General features: G+C 37.1%; 1 protein-coding gene across 2 annotated transcripts in view; it reads right to left on the bottom strand.

The window, feature by feature from the left end:
• Positions 1–19,292, bottom strand: part of ATP13A3 (ATPase 13A3) — a 71,118-nt gene that overhangs the window by 17,565 nt on the left and 34,261 nt on the right. For both annotated transcript variants that reach the window (XM_055127018.1, XM_055127019.1), the window contains exons 15-29: positions 17,986–18,047; positions 16,099–16,249; positions 13,084–13,200; positions 12,098–12,115; positions 11,854–12,007; positions 11,635–11,755; positions 9,244–9,368; positions 7,163–7,338; positions 5,514–5,636; positions 5,355–5,434; positions 4,421–4,463; positions 4,226–4,335; positions 3,651–3,747; positions 2,534–2,606; positions 242–419 (exon numbers count right to left, since the gene is read on the bottom strand). In XM_055127018.1, the coding sequence (XP_054982993.1) occupies positions 242–419; positions 2,534–2,606; positions 3,651–3,747; positions 4,226–4,335; positions 4,421–4,463; positions 5,355–5,434; positions 5,514–5,636; positions 7,163–7,338; positions 9,244–9,368; positions 11,635–11,755; positions 11,854–12,007; positions 12,098–12,115; positions 13,084–13,200; positions 16,099–16,249; positions 17,986–18,047 (1,628 nt within the window). The remainder of the gene's footprint in view (positions 1–241; positions 420–2,533; positions 2,607–3,650; positions 3,748–4,225; positions 4,336–4,420; positions 4,464–5,354; positions 5,435–5,513; positions 5,637–7,162; positions 7,339–9,243; positions 9,369–11,634; positions 11,756–11,853; positions 12,008–12,097; positions 12,116–13,083; positions 13,201–16,098; positions 16,250–17,985; positions 18,048–19,292) is intronic.

The raw sequence follows: 19,292 nt of genomic DNA, 5'->3' as shown, positions 1-19,292 counted from the left end.
GCAATTTAAACATTCTCATTTTACAGATAAGGAAAGGAATATTCAGTAGCAAATTAAGCAATATCACAATATTCCCATTTTGGTAATAATTATTACGACCATGTCTGCCCATTTTCCTACAAATAAGTTAGCAGTCAAAAAGTAGGCTTAACTTTAAATTTAGTCAAACTTCATGCAAATTTTACATAAAATCTTAAGGTTTATTCTTACATATAGTTTTTAAAGGGTTTGAGCAACTTACTCTGATTGTGGATGCCATACTTCATACCAAGGTTGTTGCTTGACCCAAAAGAATCCCAAAGATTGAAATCCAATGCAGATGATGATCTGAGATAAAACGGAGAAGAGAAGGGCCCCAGATATGAGACCTGAGGGCGGTCTCTGAGCCACAAGTTCCTTCCAGGCATGATTTAAACTCACTATTTTGAGAAGAAAAAAAAAATTATTTTACCCAAATTGATTTGTTACTATATAAAGATATGATCATATTTATTGGGAACATCATATACTTATCCTGGTCCAATAAATATTTTTTCCTATTTATCTAATTTTAATTCTTTATTTTTTTTTTACTGAAGGCACCATAGTTTACAAAATTATTCATGGTTGAGTTTCAGGCATAAAATGTTTCAACACCAATCTTTTTTTTTTTTTTAAATTTATTTATTTTTAATTAGAGAATCACCGTGAGGGTACAGTTACAGATTTATACACTTTTGTGCTTATACTTCCCTCATACAAAGTTTGGAACCCATCCCTTCACCAGTGCCCATTCTCCACCACCCGTAAACCCAGTGTCCCTCCCACCCTCCCCAATCCCATCTCCCCCCCACCCCACCCTGCCACTGTGGCAAGGCATTCCCTTCTGTTTTCTCTCTCTAATTATCTGTTGTGGTTTGCAATAAAGGTTCAACACCAATCTTAATCACTTTCCTCTAAAAATGTCCCTGGTCCTCACACTCCCCAGCCTGCTTCTATAACAAGAATTTCTTTTTTAAGAGACGGTCTAATAAATATTTAATATAAAGCATATCCAAATAGTAAGCTAGATGTCATACATATGTGAATAATCTGTAAAAGTAATTTAGAATTTAAAGAATGGTTAAAAAGCTAATTTTCCATCACTTTATTGAAAGTCAAAGCAAAAAGAATATACTAATACAAGCAATAAAATAAAAAATTTAATCACCTCCACCCATCTTTGATTAAGTTTTACTTCTGAATCTTTACTTGCAGGTTAAAAATACAAGTGAAAAAACTACACATTTCTTCAATATTAAAAAAGGTTTAAAATAATATCAAAACAGCGGTAACATTCACTGTCACTGTATCACTGTCATCCCATTCTTCGTTGATTTACTCGAGTGGGCACCAGTAACGTCTCTATTACGCTCAGCCCTGAGATTTTAGCAGCCTCTCCTTACTCGTCTTCCCCAATGAATGGAGAATGAAACCTATCGTTACTGTGTTTTGGCATAATGAATACGCAATGGGTAGCTTGCCAGGGCTCTCTGAGAGGGACGGAGGAATCGAACTCAAGTCGGTCATGTGCAAGGCAAATGCCCTACCCATGGTGCTATCGCTCTACCATCTAGTTTCAATTTTTAATTTCAAATTTTAATTTCAATTTCATTTTCAAATTTTAATTTCAATTTTTTTATTTCAACTTTTAATTTCAATTTAATCCACCATCTAGTTTCAATTTTTTCTTTGGTAATAAGATATGTTCACAGATACCAAGACTGGAAGCTAGAGACAGTACAGCATGTAAGGTGCCTGCCCCTGCATAACACCTGACCTGAGTTTGATCACCCCATAAGGTCCCCCTAAGTACCACCACGAGTGATCCCTGAGCACAGAGCCAGGAATAAGCCTGAGTACCGATGGGTGTGGCCCCAAAACCAAAACAGAAAAGCTAAATTTCATTCTCTCCTAATATGACGTAGCTTTAAAGATATAGTACTACTTCTGATAGTCCAGACAAGAATTTATAGCCTATATTTAATAAAGCACTACTGACAAGTCAATATAACTGCCCTATTCATTCATAAAGGTCAATGAAGACTCTCCCCAAAAGGCTGGCATGCTATTTTAGAGAAAATTTTAAAAGATGTAACAAAATTAAATGTGTGAACCTGAACTGGTTCCTAAGCTAGGGAACACAAAGAATAAAGAACACTGATAGGATAACTAAGATAAAAAAAAAATTGAGTTACGGCTGTGGAATAATAGTACTATAATAAATTTCCTGATTTCTAGAACAGTGTTTAGTAATATAAGAATATTGTTTTTAGAGAATACATAATAAAATATTCAGGATAAAGGGACATATTAACACAAAATCACCTTCAAATATTTTAGGAAAAAAGAACAAAACTGAAAGAAGCAGAGCAAAATATAAAGTGCTAATGAAAAACATTCACAGAACAGTTACAAAGGTAACTGTGCTGCAGTTGTTGGTATAAATTTATCCAACTTTAATAATTTACATCAAGTTTCATATGCTCTTAAAAAATAAAGTAAAAATACTTACTTGTAAATACCACTACCAAAATGATTGCCAGATCAATGAAGAGAAACTGGAAGTCTCCCAGGTTACTTAAGATCTGCAAAATTTAATAATTAATTTTTATAACACATGTCAATATATTTCTCCAACTTTACAAGTTGCCCCAGTAATGACAATTCCAAAATAACTCTTGGATCTGTTTAAAAATGAAATATATTTGCCTCTGAAGTGAGCCTAGAGAAAACTCAAGTGTCCCTCTCCCTTTCTTCACCCAACTCTCTATCAGCCTCCTTGTCCTTCTACAACTGCCAAGTTCTTAAGTTTATTTTTAAAATACAAACTTCTACTTATAATATTCAAAGGTCTTAACATTTAAGGTTTAAAAAAAAGTCGGGGGGGGGGGTCATAACTGAGGCTCAGGGTTTTATCCTGGAGGTGCTCAGGGGACCACATGGGATACCAGGAATTGAACCTGAGTTGGCCACATGCAAGGCAAACACCCTACCTGCTGTACTATTGCTCCAGCATCTTAAAAAAAAAAAGGAAAAAGAAAAAGAACCCTCTTGATTTTACTTCAATGTCTAATACCTCACCTTCCCAATGCTTCGTACAAATATTAAGAGGGGGATGGGATAGACTTCACAAAGACTCCTTAGGACATCACCAATGAGCATTGGACAAAAAGTTGGAGCATTGCCACTATAAAATCTGAAGAGGGAACAATGGACACAATTTTATACTGTCCAAATATTTAAAATCCTACACTATTGCCAGAACATCTTCGCTCACTCTGGCGCTTTCCTATAAATGTGTACCAAACTTAAACTGCAGATTCTGATATATGTCACAGCTTGGTATTTTCAGGTTACTTAAGAAAAATATCTAAGCTGTGGTAAAGCAAAAAAAAAGAGGGAGCAAAATCATCTTTTAGTCAAAAAAGCTTTCAGCCACAGTTGTTGGCCTTAAAGAAAATGTTATTTCACATTATTTAAATTTTCAATCTGCTCCTACAAAAGTTTATAAAGATGCCACCTGTATAAATTTAAAATTAATAGCTGCACTCAAAATCGAACAAATACTGGCAATTCGATGTAAATGTTTAACACTAACTGCCATTTCTGTAAGCAATATCAGTACTCACGGAATACAGTAGAGTAACACTGAAGTACTGTATAATGCTGTACAGTGCCATAAATTTAAATACACAGAAGGAAGTCATTAAAGCAGCACGGCCTTCCCTGTGAAAACAAATGTTGGTGTGTAAAGATTTTTTAAAACTATTCCAAACCACAACAGCAAATAACCATCAATATTCAACAGATAAACAAAAGGAATTTTCACCAAGCAATGAATAATAGTATCAACTAGAGATGAAATTTAAGATAAAATATACTATAAAAATATAAAAATAAAACTCAATATTTAGCACAGCCGGTAGGGCATTTGCCCTGCATGCAGCCGACCCGGGTTCGATTCCTCCATCCCTCTTGGAGAGCCCGGCAAGCTACCTAGAGTATCCCGCCCACACGGCAAGAGCCTGGCAAGCTGCCCGTGGCATACTGGATATGCCAAAAACAGTGACAAGTCTCACAATGGAGACGTTACTGGTGCACACTCGAGCAAATCGATGAACGGGATGACAGTCCTACATATTATTTATTATATCCAAATTAGAGCAAGCCACAAAGAGATGTAACAATTTTCAATTTATACTACCTGATGAGATTTGGCACACAGGAAATACTAGGTGTTTTAGAGGTAAAGGGAGATGCCACTGAAGCCTCGAGCTCTGATAAGGAAATGCCTCCATGTGCCCTCTTCAAAGCCTAATGGTTTGAAAAAGAAAAATGTTTAGGTCTTTCGCATGTAACTTAGGGTAGATAAAGTACAAATTACAAAAAATATACTTACACCACAATCATTTGCTCCATCACCGCACATCCCAACAAAGTAACTAAGAAACAGAATACGTATTAAGATATTTAATAATTTCCTCCAATACAGAGATATTAACATAAGATTTCTCCAATAAGCATTATGAAGTGCTAACACACCAGTATTCCCAATGATTACAATGTTTGCTTTGCAAATAGTCAAATGACCTAGATTACTGTCTTATAACAAAACAGTCTGTCATACGCATTCTTTTCTCATCTGTTTGAAGAGATCGAGATCAATGGATATGGGAGAGGATATTGTCTTTATTATATTTCCCACAGGTTATCCAAAAAAGTTTTCCTTTTATTATAAAAGTTCATAGACAGACCCTGAAACCATACAGGAGGTAGACACCTGCCGTGCATGCTGTCAACCTAGGTTCAATTGCCAGCACCACATGATGCCCCCAGCACTGCCAGAGGTCGCTCTTGACCACTACTGGGTGTGGTCCTAACTTCTCCCCCAAAATTTGAGAGACAGTAAATGTAAATACACACTAAATACATACACTCACTTCCACCACAAAATGAGTGAACGAACTCTACATGTGTATTACTAGAAACATAATTGTGGATATCGCAACCAGGAAAATTGAGCATAAGTCTAGGGCACTTAATACTACCATCAACATTACAGATGAGTGGCACTGCTGTTGGAATACTAAATGCCTCTAACAAATCATGAAAATGATTGTAAACTGGCTCTGTTAACCGGTATTTAAATAAAGTGTGTGTGGGGGGCAGGGAAAGGAGAACAATTATAGACTAAATACTATGCTGGAAAATAATGCATCTCCAGGAAAGGTATTTCTGGAATATATATTATATAAAATCATATGTCATCTACAAAGTTTCACTGCCAAAATCATAATTTATTTTTTAAAAAGCTGTAAAACAGCTATACTTACTCTACATTTTGCAATGCTTCTACTAATTGTGTCTTCTGGTCAGGGGCCATACGAGCAAATACTGTGCCATGCAACATCAACTGAAAAAAACAATGAATTTCTTTAAAATACAGTTAACAATGTATGTAATTAAAATATACATAAGAACGAATTACTAACCTTAGGAACAAGATCTTGAAAATGTTCCAGTATCACAGAAAATGATTTTCCATTCATTGCAAAATGATAGCGTGTCACCTGAAGATCCTCTAAGCTATCATGGACAAATTTAACTGGAATACCCTGTGTATAAGACATTCACAACAATATTTAGACAGTCCAATTAAATGTTAAGTAATACCATTCTCTGTAAATTATGTGGTCAGAGAGCCAGATGACTAGTACAGCAGGTAGGGAACCTCCCTTGCATGTATCAACTGGGTTTGATCCCCAGCAGCCCATATGGTCCATCAGGCACCACCAAGATTATTTCCTGAGTGCAGAGCAAGGAGTAAGCCCCTGAGCAGCAGCTAGTGCAGTGCAACCCTTCCCCCAAAATAAACAAAATAGAGAGTGCACAAGGTTTACAGTTCTAGCTGTGAATGTACATGTGAAATCATATGGCCCTTCAAGCACTGTCAGGAATAATCCCTGAATTGAGCCAGGAGTAGAGTCAAATGACCTAGATTATTGTCTTATAACACAACAGTCTGTTCTAAGAAAAGTAGATTAGGGAAATTCCTGAGTAAACCCAGCTACAGCCCCAAAACAAACAAAAAGTTTATTTCCTTTGCCATTTCAGACACTGAAAGTTTTAACATACACTGACAAAAAAGAAGAATTCAATGTCAATCTGTAACTTTATTTTGGGGAAGAAAAAAAACCAGCTACTTGGGAGCGGAGAGGTTACCTGTCTTAATTTGGCCAACCCCTGTTCAATCACTAACATCATATATGGTTCCCTGAGCACCACCATGAGTAATGATCCCTGAGCACAGAGCCAGGACTAAGTGCTAAGCACAGCAGGATGTAGCCCCAAAACAAAAACCAAAGAAAGTTGAGGGGCCAGCGTTAAAGTACAAGGGTTAAGGTTTATACTTTGCATGATGACAACTCCAGTTCATGATGACAACATCCAGACCATTCACATGGTCCCCCAAGTATTGCAGGCTCTAGGGGCTGGAGTGATAGCACAGCGGGTGGGGCGTTTGCCTTGCACGCGGCCGACCCAGGTTCGAATCCCAGCATCCCATATGGTCCCCTGAGTACCGCCAAGGGTAATTCCTGAATGCATGAGCCAGGAGTGACCCCTGTGCATCGCCGGGTGTGACCCAAAAATAAATAAATAAATAAAAGTATAGCAGGGTCTAGTACTGGAACACCTGGAGCATCACCAGGGTGGCCCCAGGTGGTAATCCTGGAAAGAGTAGGGTTCAAGCAACAGCATACTCTCAGGTCCAGGCATTGAACCACCAGGCCAACTGGCTGAGAATTGCTGAGAGGCTCCAGGCTCCCTAAGAACTGCTTGACAGACTCCACCCTCTCCCCCTGAAAAAAATAAAACTTAAGACTAAATACCAATTGGAAATGTTCCACTATTCTGAACTATTTATATCATTACTACTTTTAAAACAGGGTAAATGGGACTCTTAAATTTTAAAACTGTGCTTCTCAATTTTGGCTACATATCAAAATTAATTGAAGGTACAGGAACTACCCCAGTCCAAATGAATCAAAATCCCCGTGTGTCTTCTTTTACTTTCCTTATTTTGTTTTAGACATCCCTTTATACTGTTTAGCAAGCTTCCAAGAAGAAAATTTATCTTTACCTCTGAGTCAATTGCTGATGAATTATTGATCTGTGCTAGGGTGTCTGCATAATGCCAATTTATCTTGGCAACTTTTCCATCCTTTGGAGGTAATGCTTCAGCAATAATAACTTTATCTTGAGGTAGTATCATCCCACAGTCTCTGGCCACAGAGACAGCAGTCAACATGTTGTCACCTAATTTTCAAAACATTGAAAATACACTCAAATTAAAGTGAAAACAAGAATGCACACAGTAACACGTTCTTATTAAGAACCTACAACAGTTCTTTTGACTAAGCTGGGCAAAATGAAGATAATATATGGTCCCTGCTTTCAGTGTAAAAATAACGACATCAGGGGCTGGAGTGATAGCACATCGGGTAGGGCATTTGCCTTGCACGCGGCCGACCCGGGTTCGATTCCCAGCATCCCATATGGTCCCCTGAGCACCGCCAGGGGTAATTCCTGAGTGCAGAGCCAGGAGTAACCCCTGAGCATCGCCGGGTGTGACCCAAAAAGCAAAAAAAAAAAAAAAAAAAAAAAGAGAGAGAGAGAGATCAGAATATATTCATCAGAGTAAACCTCAAGAAATAAATTCAAGCACACAGATGTGCTACAGTTATTGTCACCCGTCATTTTAAAATGTACATTTCTGGGGTGAGGGAGACAGTACAGAAGGTTAGGCACTTGCCTAGCACTTTGCTGACCCCAGTTTGGTACCACATATGGTATTTGAGCACCACTAAGAGTGATCCCAGTCATAGAACCAGGAATAAGCCCTAAGCACAACCGGGTATGGCCAAATCATCCCCCCAAATAGAGCACGTTCTCAATCAATTCACGTACTAGTTGTACACACTCAACTCATGCCATAGTGCCACATACAAAACAGGTTTATAGTAAGTATTCCTTGAAATAAATAAACCAGGAGTGACTGGTGATTTATATAAGAATACTAAGGCAGTATCATTGGAAAAAGGAGAGTGGGGAATAAGATTACACAAATGAGAAGCACATAACTAGAAAACATCTTTAGGAGGTGTGAAGCAAAGCAAGACAGACAACTTCTCAGTAATGAGAAGGAAAGAAAAATTGCAAAGATAGTATCTAGAGAAAATATATAAACTTATAGAAGATGCAGGCAAAGGTCTGAGAAACCCAACGCTACCGGCACTAATAGGTAAGTTACTTTCTGCCCCAATTCCTCATACTATTTCCCTGGATGACTGACTGACTTTGACCAGACAGACCTGCTTAGGATACAGTTGTGAGAGAAAAAGATGGGAAAGAAACACAGATGGAAAGCACTTTGAAGAAGTCATTAGAATGAAGACTTGCTGGAATGCTAATAGGCCTCATTACTTGAGTTATACGGTAGCAAGCATGCTGCTGGATGAATCCGAGAGTCTAAAACATACTCTACACAGGCCTTTTTAATATAAATCTTACTGAATATATAAGGGCCACAAAGTAGAAAGTATCTTAAATCTATTTTCTAAGGAAAATAAATGTAGAGCTGATATAATCTGATACAGCCACAATAAGGAAATTATCTAATATCTAGCATATTAACGGTAATTTTTAATACTAAGAGAATCATGTAGGTGGAAAAAAAATCAAAGCCAAAAGTTAATCCCCAAAAGCTAGTTTCACTATTATGCATCCAAGCAGTAACAAATGTACTATTATAAAAATATAATCCAAAAAAATCATTTCTAGGCATCTAGCACAGTTCTAAGAATTGTAGAAAATACCCACTAGTAAATATAGTCACACCTCAAGAATCATGTATTCTAGTAGAGAAAGCAAACCTACAAATGACTAAAAGGCATGGTATAGTAAGTACCACAAAAAAAATATTAAACCAGTAAGAAAAAGGAGAAAAATTAAAAATTTATAGTATGCCTTATACTGTTTTATTATATTTCCATAAATAGAGTTTGCTAGATCAAATAACTTTGAAAAATATTCAAAGCTGGAACAGGGCAACCTAGGAAGGACCCACTAAGCTATCCCTTTAATAACTAACTGATAATTCCTTAATGTTATATAATTTGAACTACTGTTCAATTTTTTCTTTATCCTTTTAAAAAGTCTAACCTGTGACCATGACAGTACGAATGTTGGCTTTATGCAAATCTTCAAGTACTGCAGGGGTTTCTTGCTTTAATTTGTTCTGCATTATAATTAATCCCATAAAATCCATATTATTTTCAATGGTATCTCTGCAGAAAAAGAAATTTTAGTACAATAATTTAGTGACAAGAATGCTACATAGTGACAAAGCAATTAAAATCCATAAATAATATAATAAACACTTTATATGCTGACTAAACAATAAATGCATTTAAGTTTATAGCTTCCACTGCTCAAAAATTGAGTCTGGAAAATTACTCTCAAATATTTGGAAGTAAATATTACTAATTGATACATGGGAATATAAGGATCATCTTCAAATTTGTGTTTGTAAAGCACTAAACACTACCAGCATTGAGGAGTATTTTTTTGTATCCTATCCACAAAAAAAATCAGCATAGTAAATTATTCCTCACCGATCCCACTTAACATACTCAAAATATTGAGAAAGGTGGGGCTGTTCCTTGAATATCTACTATGTACCAAGAAATATGCTGGTAATTTGGAGAAGAGATAAAAGGCATATTGCTCTCATGGTGTTCCTGTGAGAAAACATATAAGCAAGCAAAGAGAAGCATGCAACAATACATATGTCAAAACAATGTAGAGATGAAATCTCTTCAGTGACAGTGGCATTCTTTTTAACAATCCCAAGAAAACAGCATCGCAAAAAAAAATTTAAAAAGTTTCCCATATTGGACAAAGGAGGGACCAGAATTTCAGAGCTGGAATTACCAAGAAGTTTTTCTATACCAAAAAATCACGCACAAAGGTGCATGAAATAAATAACTGTAAGACCTAAATGTCTCTGAAAATTAGTTACAATGAGTGGTAAAGACATAGTCAATGCAAATAATATTGCTAGTGATATTACTTGCAACTAATTTCCTAACTTCCCTTCGAATGTTATGTCCTTGAAATCTTATCTTCTGATGAATAGTGCAATACTCAAGAATAAAGGTTTAAGCACTAAGAGAAATGTCAAAACCTGTTCCACCACTTAGAATGGAAATGTGGAGGTTTCAGTTGAAGCATGACGAAGAAAAGGAGTAGAGAGAGATAAGTTGACAAGAGGGTCAGAAGGATAGTCAATTCTAGGGCAAGTAAGGATGTCTGAATATTCAAGAATGATTTGTTGGGCGAGAGATGGCACAGAGGTTAAAGTATTTGCTCTGCATGTGACTGACCCTGGCTCAATTCTCAGTGTCCTATATGGTCCCCCAAGCACTGCCAGGAGGATGATGAAGCTCTGGAGAAAGAATGCCCCTTTCATAGAAATTAGCATCTCCTATTTTACATTTGTGGTGCCCAACCATGCATAAGCATCTAACCGCTTGATGTATCAGCTGTTTTTTAGTTCACGCTAAGATAACATCTCCCAAATAATGTAGTTCTTCCTATTAGTTGTCTATCCAATCTATTTTCATTCACACTTAAAAAAATGTGTACTAAAAATATTGTTCTAGCTTTTTCATTTAATTTGCCTATAACAATTAACAGTGGTATTAACTGTATGTCAAAATCAGCAATATATTTAACCATTCATCCACTCATGGTACTTATGTTGTTTTCACTATTTAAACTTGTACACATGTTTAGGTTGAAATCCTATGCTTGGTTGAGTTAAACTATATAACCAAATTTAAATTGTTATGAGTACTAATAATATTCTTTACAAGTTTGTAATAGTACAGAAGAGTTCAAATTTTCAATCCTTCCCATAAAGCCCATAAAGATATTATCAATCTTTTCAATTTTGCCAACCTTAAAAGTAATGTTTCACTGATTTTATCTCATTGTTTCCAAAGAAATGGAGGGTTCTTTAGTTACCTTCCTGTCTTTTTAAAATACTTATCTGCTAACTTATATGTTGTCATTTCCCCAATTACATTATGTACATTAGTATTTGTGAATTCCTCCACACAGTTAATAGGGCATTTTTATAAAAGTTTCAGACTGGATTGTGAACAGAACTGAATGTTGCAAAGCCCTCTTTGGAGGAAAACAAATCAGAGGAAAGAGTGGGATCAAGTCCCTGCACTGATCCAACGGCAGGAGGCAGATGGAGAACCAGAGAGGACATCACGACTGTGTGACACCACCAGCAAACAAAGCAACCAAGTGCACTGATTAACCAAAATTGCAATTCCTGAACACAGCTCACACATCACATGGTAGACACTAGGTAACATTTACTGAATGAAACAGACAGAGTTCCTAAGAGCCATACTTACACTACATTGCACATGTTGCTCAAATTCAATAAATAACTATACAACTACATAGAAATTAGGTTTATACAAACCTAAAAAGGATGTACTACTGAGAAACAGCAAACTAGTCAGTCATCCTTACCTGCTAATGTTCTGTACTTTGTGCCATGTCAGTTTTGACTCCAATTTTCTGTGTGCAAGAGCAATCACACGGAAGCCCTGTTTAGTGTAATCCTCTAAAACCTTTTCAAAATCAACAGGAACTTTTCAAAAAGAAAAAAATGAATGTCACTGTTGGAATTGATAATATAAGCCTGTACACAAACACCAGAATTGTATCCCAAACCTAGCTGTTTCTCACCTGTTTCGGGTTTACAGAGACTGGCAACAACCTCAGGAGCGCCTTTCATGTATGCATCCATTTTCTTATCCCCTAGCACCCTTGCAACCACACTCATACGTTGCAAAGCAGAAGAAAATGGGAACTGGCGAACAATTCCGATCTCATAAATAGCCTATATAATTTCAAAAGATGCAAAAGCATTATTTTTTAAGAATTAAAACAAATAAATACTTAGTAACAGAAAACATCATTCTTCACTTACCGGAAGTTCAAATAGCTCCTAAAAATAGAACAGAAAGAAAAGTACAGATTAAAGTTCATTAACATACTCATGTTCAAAACTACAAATACATTACTTGGAAAAAGGTAAGAACTTCGAAGTCATATTTCAAGATTTTGCTCTACCTCAAAATTTTTCCTAGCCCCCCCTCCAAAAAAAAGTTTTTCCTAGAACTATTAACATTTTTAAAATTTTGGTTTGGGGGAGTGATGTTCAGGGGTTACTCCTGGCTCTGTCATCAGAAACTAATTCTGGCAGTGCTGAGGGAACCTCATGGAATGTCAGGGATCAAACTTGGGTCAGCCACAGGCAAGGCAAGTGCCCAGCCCTCTGTACTATTGCTCTGGCACCAAACTATTAACACATTAAGTGCTAAATTAATGAAGGGGAACTCACTGGAATGAAGTATCTCACATATTATGAAATTTTATAAAGATGTAATTTAAAAGAAAGTTTTTTAATCACAAGAAAGTTTATAATCACAAAGGGCTAAGATGCTCTATAAACAGAAAGTATGTACGTAAGTTAAATGTCTATTATACCTTAATTTAAAAATAATTATACACATTTGCAAAGAAAAAAAGTATTACTGTTGAAAGACACTTGTGAGATGGTTGTTTTATGGAAAAGCTTTTTGGAGACCAGTCAGCTACAAGTGAAAACTAATCTGTCTAGAAGAACTCACCAAAAGATTAGTGAAACATTAATCAGGGATTATTAACAAGTATTTCCAAGAGAATTTTTTAAAATAATTTTGAGGTAAAAAAAAAAACAACAACAGAAAGCAATGGTGTTGAGAATGATCATGCTCTCAAGTATTGCTACAATACACCTGATTAGAGTTTCCAATAAACACATTCAAATGCATATGCACAGAAGTCAAGTCACGTGATTTCATCTTTTGGCAAAGTTTCAAACATGGATTAAATGAGAGTAACAGTATTAACTAGTTTAAAAGGATTTCTCACCATTTCTTGGTTTCCTGCAGGTGCAGATTCAGGAAGCAGTTGTTTTGGAGGCCGAACCACAGTGGGCATAATTCGATTATGAAGTGCAGTTTCCTCTTCAGTTGCTTCTTCCAGAATCTGAAAGAAATATATTGAATACAATGCTTCATAAAATTCAATTAACAGTTTTAGCTTTAAATGAAATGTCATAGCTATTTTCAGTGAAGTAGAAAATTAGTATCCAAGAAACAAATAAGCGCTGCTGATCATTAACGTACAGAAAACAAAAAATAAAGCTAAACTTTAGCAAATTCAATGGGAGAGAAGAGATGGAAGTTAAAAGTACAGGAAAAAAAAATAGAGGAATGTCCACTGGGTTTAGAACTATTGCCCCACCTCCCCCTGCCTCCGCGCCCCCCAACAAAAAAACCCAAAAAGTTCTTAAGAGTTCCAAAAAGTTTCAGTCTACCATCCAAGGATTTCTGTATGCTAACAAGGGAGGATTCTTAAAGTTTTCAAGCACCCAAAAGTTTCAATCTACCATCCAGGGATAGCTGTCTGCTAACAGTAGGATTCTTGAAGTGAGCATAGCTCAAGCAGAGGCAGCAGAACCAGAGGAAGCACAGAAGTCAAAAGATCAAAGTTAAATGTTTTAGTCATAACACCTCTAACTAAATACTTCTACCTTATCTCTTTAAATTTTATTTTTAATGCACTTTGTGGGAGCCTAGAGTAGTACAGGGGCTTAGGGCCCCCTGCCTCTCAATTGCATGATCACAAGTTCAAATCCCATGTCCCACATGTGCACCAAGCATGATCCCAACAATTCTTCTGAATAGTAAAGTACATACCAAATCACAGCCAGGTGCTTTTGAGCACTACTGACAGGAAGCCAAACCCCAACAAGCACAATGAAAACGATATGCAAACCCCATAGTTATAAAGTGTGGCAAGCATACGTACCACAGTGACCTCACAACCATAACTTGTCTGTCTCAACCAAAAGTGCAAGGCCCAGCAAGGAAAGGAATGCAAAACTTGGTGAACACCCCACCAACTGAACAAACATTGCAGCCTGATCTCATTGTATGACCCTTAGACAACATCACACCTAAATCTGCAAGAACAACAAACAAGCATGTGTGCAATCCCCAGTCACTGCAACAATAACAACCACAAAAGGAAAGAAGAGGGAATAGGAATAACTGATTCTAAAAAAACTTTTTGCCCAGCTCCAAAAAAAAAAAAAAAAATCAGGAACAAGAGTTTGGATACCTAAATGAGACACAATAAGTAATTAATTTGACACTGTAACTGGAAGAACTAACCAATGGGAAAATAACAGAGGAACCATATAACTTTATAGAACTAAAATACACTTTAACATCTCTGAAATTAGGATGTATCTTAGATCAATCCCACTAAATAACAGTAGAATCGCTATTGAAAATATCCGATACTTGTTATTAACAACACGAGATTATAATTTACCTATTTTTTAATAATCCACACACAGAAAACTAAATCTACTGAGAATCTATTCAGTTCACAAAAAGCTTTAGAGGGTATCAAAAATGAAGAAATCAGTCCTATCTGCTTTGTTCTGTGAGGTGGACACCCTTTGGGAACGAACATTTAATAAGCGTTTACTGGAAACTTTCAGAAGATGTAAGAGCACTTACCCACTCAATCATCTCCCTCCCTTTCAAAGTATTAATGAAATATTAGTAATAAACCTGTAAAAGTAAATAAAGAGAAAGCAAGCAGGGAGGAATTACAAATATATATAGAAAAGACAAACTGAAGCATATTGGTGGATAAGGTATTGATGGAAACAATGGACCAGAATAAATACCAAAAGGACAGACAGAAGAGGTAGGTACATTTCTCTCAGCTTGAGTAGAGAACTGAGCAAACATCGAAATCAGAGTCCCTTGAGATGAATTACTTTTCTGAGAGGAAGCACAGCAAATGCAAGTTAGCATTCCAAAGTAAAACTCTGCTTGTGCAAACACTGTGGGAGTGGGTAAGGAATGTAACCTAAAATCTGATTCTATTCCTTTGAATCTAAAGAGTACCTTCTGATGAGACTTCCACCTGCCCCAACACACAAGTGTCCTCTTTGTCTTGCCAGCCTTCCCATTCAGGTAAGACTCTTCAAGAAAACAGACTAACATATATGTAGACAAGAATAAAAAAATATTGGAAAAAAAAATATTGTGTTTATCTATATGTTCTTTAGCAGGGCCTAGAGAAATAGCTCAATGGGCTAGATCCAGTTCCAATCCCTGGACCACATGCCCCCACCCAAGCATGGCTGGGAACAACTACCCAAGCACCAAACCAGTAGTAGCATATCCTCAAAAATCAAGAAAACCTTCCTGTAGCTACTCAGGATTATCATTATCAGACCTTCACTCTGAAATTACCATCAAGTTATAGAACAAAAACCAAATGCGTGATGAAGATTTTAAGTATAGTAAGGCAGAAGGCAGAGTGGTGGAGATAGAGAAAATGCAGAAGATAGAATCTGACTTTGAAAACTATTTATATATATGTGTATATATAAAACATATCATATATAAAAGTAACTGTGAAAGTGACGAGTAGAGAATAAAAACAGGCACTTAGAAACTGAAATTGTCAATGGCAACAAAACAAAAATAAAGTAAAAAAAAAGGGGGGTAGTACACACACAGGAAATAGATGGGATCAGAACAACACTAAGATACATGAGTATTCACTTTTTATTTTGAACTACTAAAGACCAAGCTACTGACACATGCTACCATCCAAGTTTCTGGTAATTGATTCTTTTTATAAACATAAATCAAGAAGGGACATGAGAAAGCCATCTTCTAATAAGGGAGTTTTAAGTCAGTCATCTTAATTTTTGTACACAAGTATTTCTCCAGTGAATTATCTTTAGAAATTACATAGTTTATGAGCTATTAAAACAACCAGCAGAGACAATTTTGCAAAGTAATTTTCAGTATATTTTCTTAAAGTTACTGTTCTTTAAAATATTAAACTTACCCATCCAATGGCTTCAAACATTTTCAAATCAAGTGGATCACCAGAGAGCACTCCTCCAATTTTTGTGAGTGAATGACAAGTAGCCATACAAGCAACAAACTGGGACTTTACCAACATCTCATTGCACACATTTTCTTCAGGCAAAAGAAAACTAAACATAACACAAAAACATTAATTCAGTAATTTATGCGCACACCTTTATTCACTGCAACACTATTTGTAATAACCAAGATCTGGGAAAAAAGCCAAATGCCCAGCAACAGATGAGGAGATAAAGAAATGGTGGCATATATACAGAATGGAATACTACTCAGCTGTTTAAGATGAAATCTTGCATTTCACTGCAACTTGCATTAACTATTATGCTAAATGCAGCTGAGAGGAAAAATGACAAATACCAAATAATCTCACTCATATGGGAAAAAGAACAGAAGGGAATAAACTGTAGTCAATGAAAACAAACTCTGAGGGCTGAAGCAACAGTACAGGGGGTAGATGACCCCCTTGCACAGGGCCAATTGAGGTATGATCCCTATTCCACATACCCCAAGCCCACCAGGGGTGACCCCTGAGCCAGATATGACCCAGAAACAAAACAAAAAACAAAAAGAAGACCAAGAAAACAATCCCTGAGGTTCTGCCTACAGAACTGTCTCCCATGGAGGAGAGAGGAGAGAGGAGAGAGGGCAGAGGACAGGATAAGAAGGGCCTGAGGACAGTATCGGGGAGTGGAGAGACAGGGGCACCAGGTGATGAGTGTATGTCTAAAACATTAGTATTACAGATCCTGATGAGTTAACTTTAAAAACAAAACTGTAACACAACTGGGAGCCAAGGAGATAGTTCTGCAGGCAGTCTTTCATGCCTTGTATATATAGGAACTGAGATCAAACCCCAACATCACCCATCACACCCCCCATTTCCAGCGGTGCCAGGTGTGGCTCTGGAAGTCTACGGTGTAACAGAACTCTACATATCAATAGTTTATACACACAAAGAGAGTAAAAAGATGAGAAAAAAGCTGATAGATAATCTTTCTTAGGAAGATAACCTTCCAGAAAATACAGAAGAGTCCTAACAAGATAAAAGATTTGGGGCTGGAAGATAGCACAGCGGGTAGGGCATTTGCCTTGCACGCGTCCAACCTGGCTTTGATTCCCAGCCTTCCATATGGTCCCCCGAACACCGCCAGGAGTAATTCCTGAGCGCAGAGCCAGGAATAACCCCTGAGCATCGCTGGTATGATACCAAAATGCTTAAAAAATGTGAAAAGATCATCTTTCCAAATATGGGGAAATATGTTCAGCTTTACAAGTAATAAGGAAAATCCAAATAAAGTTACAATGAATACTATGTTACATGCATCTATCTGACAAAAATATAGACATCTAACAAATAGGCCCTAAGCACTGCTGGGTATGCCACCCCACCAAAGAAAAAAATCCCACCCAAATGATAAGCTGAGTGCTTCTCCTTTTGCATGCTGTTGGAAGCCAGGGCTCGATCGCTAGTGTACCACTGGGAGCTAACCCTAGAGCAATAATAGGTGTGGTCAACTCCTGTCCTCTCCCCCAAGAAAGGGGGCCAAAGGGCAGCAAAATCATCCTACATAAAGTCATGTATGTTCAAGATGGATCTTATTTCTAGATGTATAATAAATATTTAAAAACATTCAAAGGTAGCAGAACACAATCACACAATGGTGGAAAGAACAGAGAGAGATACTGTAGCAAATCAGCGTATTTTTAGATTTTTACAAAAGGATGTAAGAAAAAATGTAAGCGGTTTAATACTGAATGGGGAATTTAGCTGTCTATCACACTGCTTTATGTTTGAAAGTTTCATATTAATATTTAACAAAAAGGATCAAGTCAGGCTAACATTTACCGTGTATTTTCCACTCGTTGAATTCCCCAAAGATCTAAGCCATCTTCTGTAAGCGTTCCAGTCTGAGAAAAAAACAAACCACATGTAAGCATGGACAATGCCTTGCAAAACAAAAATCACAAAAAGCTGTGTTACGGACACATATAAAACTACTATACAGCTGTAAAAAGCAAACAACATCTCTGCACACCGGATGATGAATGACTTCAAGGCCAGAGTAAGGAAGGAGGCCCAGAACGTTCCTTATAGTACTAAGGAAGTTTTTATATACTAACTAAAGTTCCTTATAGCCCTAAGAAAGGCTGGAGGGGCCCATGTGTAGAACTGCAGTTCACAAGCAACTGAACAATACACAACCAACCTATCAACTAACAAAGGATTCTATGGAGGGAGTAAGCAGGGAATGGGGAGCATTAAGGGGAAGAAGAATTAATTAAATGGTATCAGGAGGAGAGATCAACCAAACCCAGGACATAATGACCTAGCATATTCAATAAAGTACCGGAGGGAAAAGGTAAATAAAAGCAACTATGATAGAGTAACTGTAAAATCCTTATTCAGTAAAATCCTTTTTCAGGGGCTGGAGTGATAGCACAGCGGGTAGGGCATTTGCCTTGCACATGGCCGACCCGGGTTCGATTCCCAGCATCCCATATGGTCCCCTGAGCACCGCCAGGGGTAATTCCTGAATGCATAGCCAGGAGTAATCCCTGTGCATTGCCAGGTGAAATCCAAGAAGGAAAAAAAAAAAAAAAACCAAACATCTTATTCAAATTCTGATGGAAAAAGTAATATTTATAATAAGAGAGATTTTGAGAAAGGTAGGAAAATGACTATGAACTGGATGTTAAGGAATTGTTCATTTTTTTAAAAAGTAATTAAGCAGTGATAATTTAAAAAAAAAATCTCCTAGGGGCTGGCAAGACAGTTAATGGGTTGAGAGCTGATTTGCATGCAGATGCCCTGAGTTTGATACCGGCACCACCTGGTCTCCTGAGCAATGCAGATGGGGAGTGAGCACTGAGCATCAAGCCAGTGGTCCAAAATCAAAAATTTAAAAAAAAATCTAGAGTCTAGAGAGTGCCATGCTGAATGAGATCAGACAGAGGGACAGGAACAGCTCATCTCTTTAATATGTGGTATATAAGGAAACTTCCTAAGGGGAAGGAAGTATCAAATGCTCAAAATTTTGAAAAGCTGGGATGGTGGAGCAGTAGTGCAGAGGATAGGGCATTTGCTTTACATGCAGCTAACCCAGCACCCCATCTAGTTGCCCCCAAGCGCTAACAAAAATGATCCTTGAGCAC

Source organism: Sorex araneus, chromosome 2, assembly GCF_027595985.1.
Source record: "Sorex araneus isolate mSorAra2 chromosome 2, mSorAra2.pri, whole genome shotgun sequence".
NCBI classification, from domain to species: domain Eukaryota; kingdom Metazoa; phylum Chordata; class Mammalia; order Eulipotyphla; family Soricidae; genus Sorex; species Sorex araneus.
The sequence above is the reverse complement of the archived record's forward strand: the minus strand, read 5'-3'. Positions and strand labels throughout refer to the sequence as shown.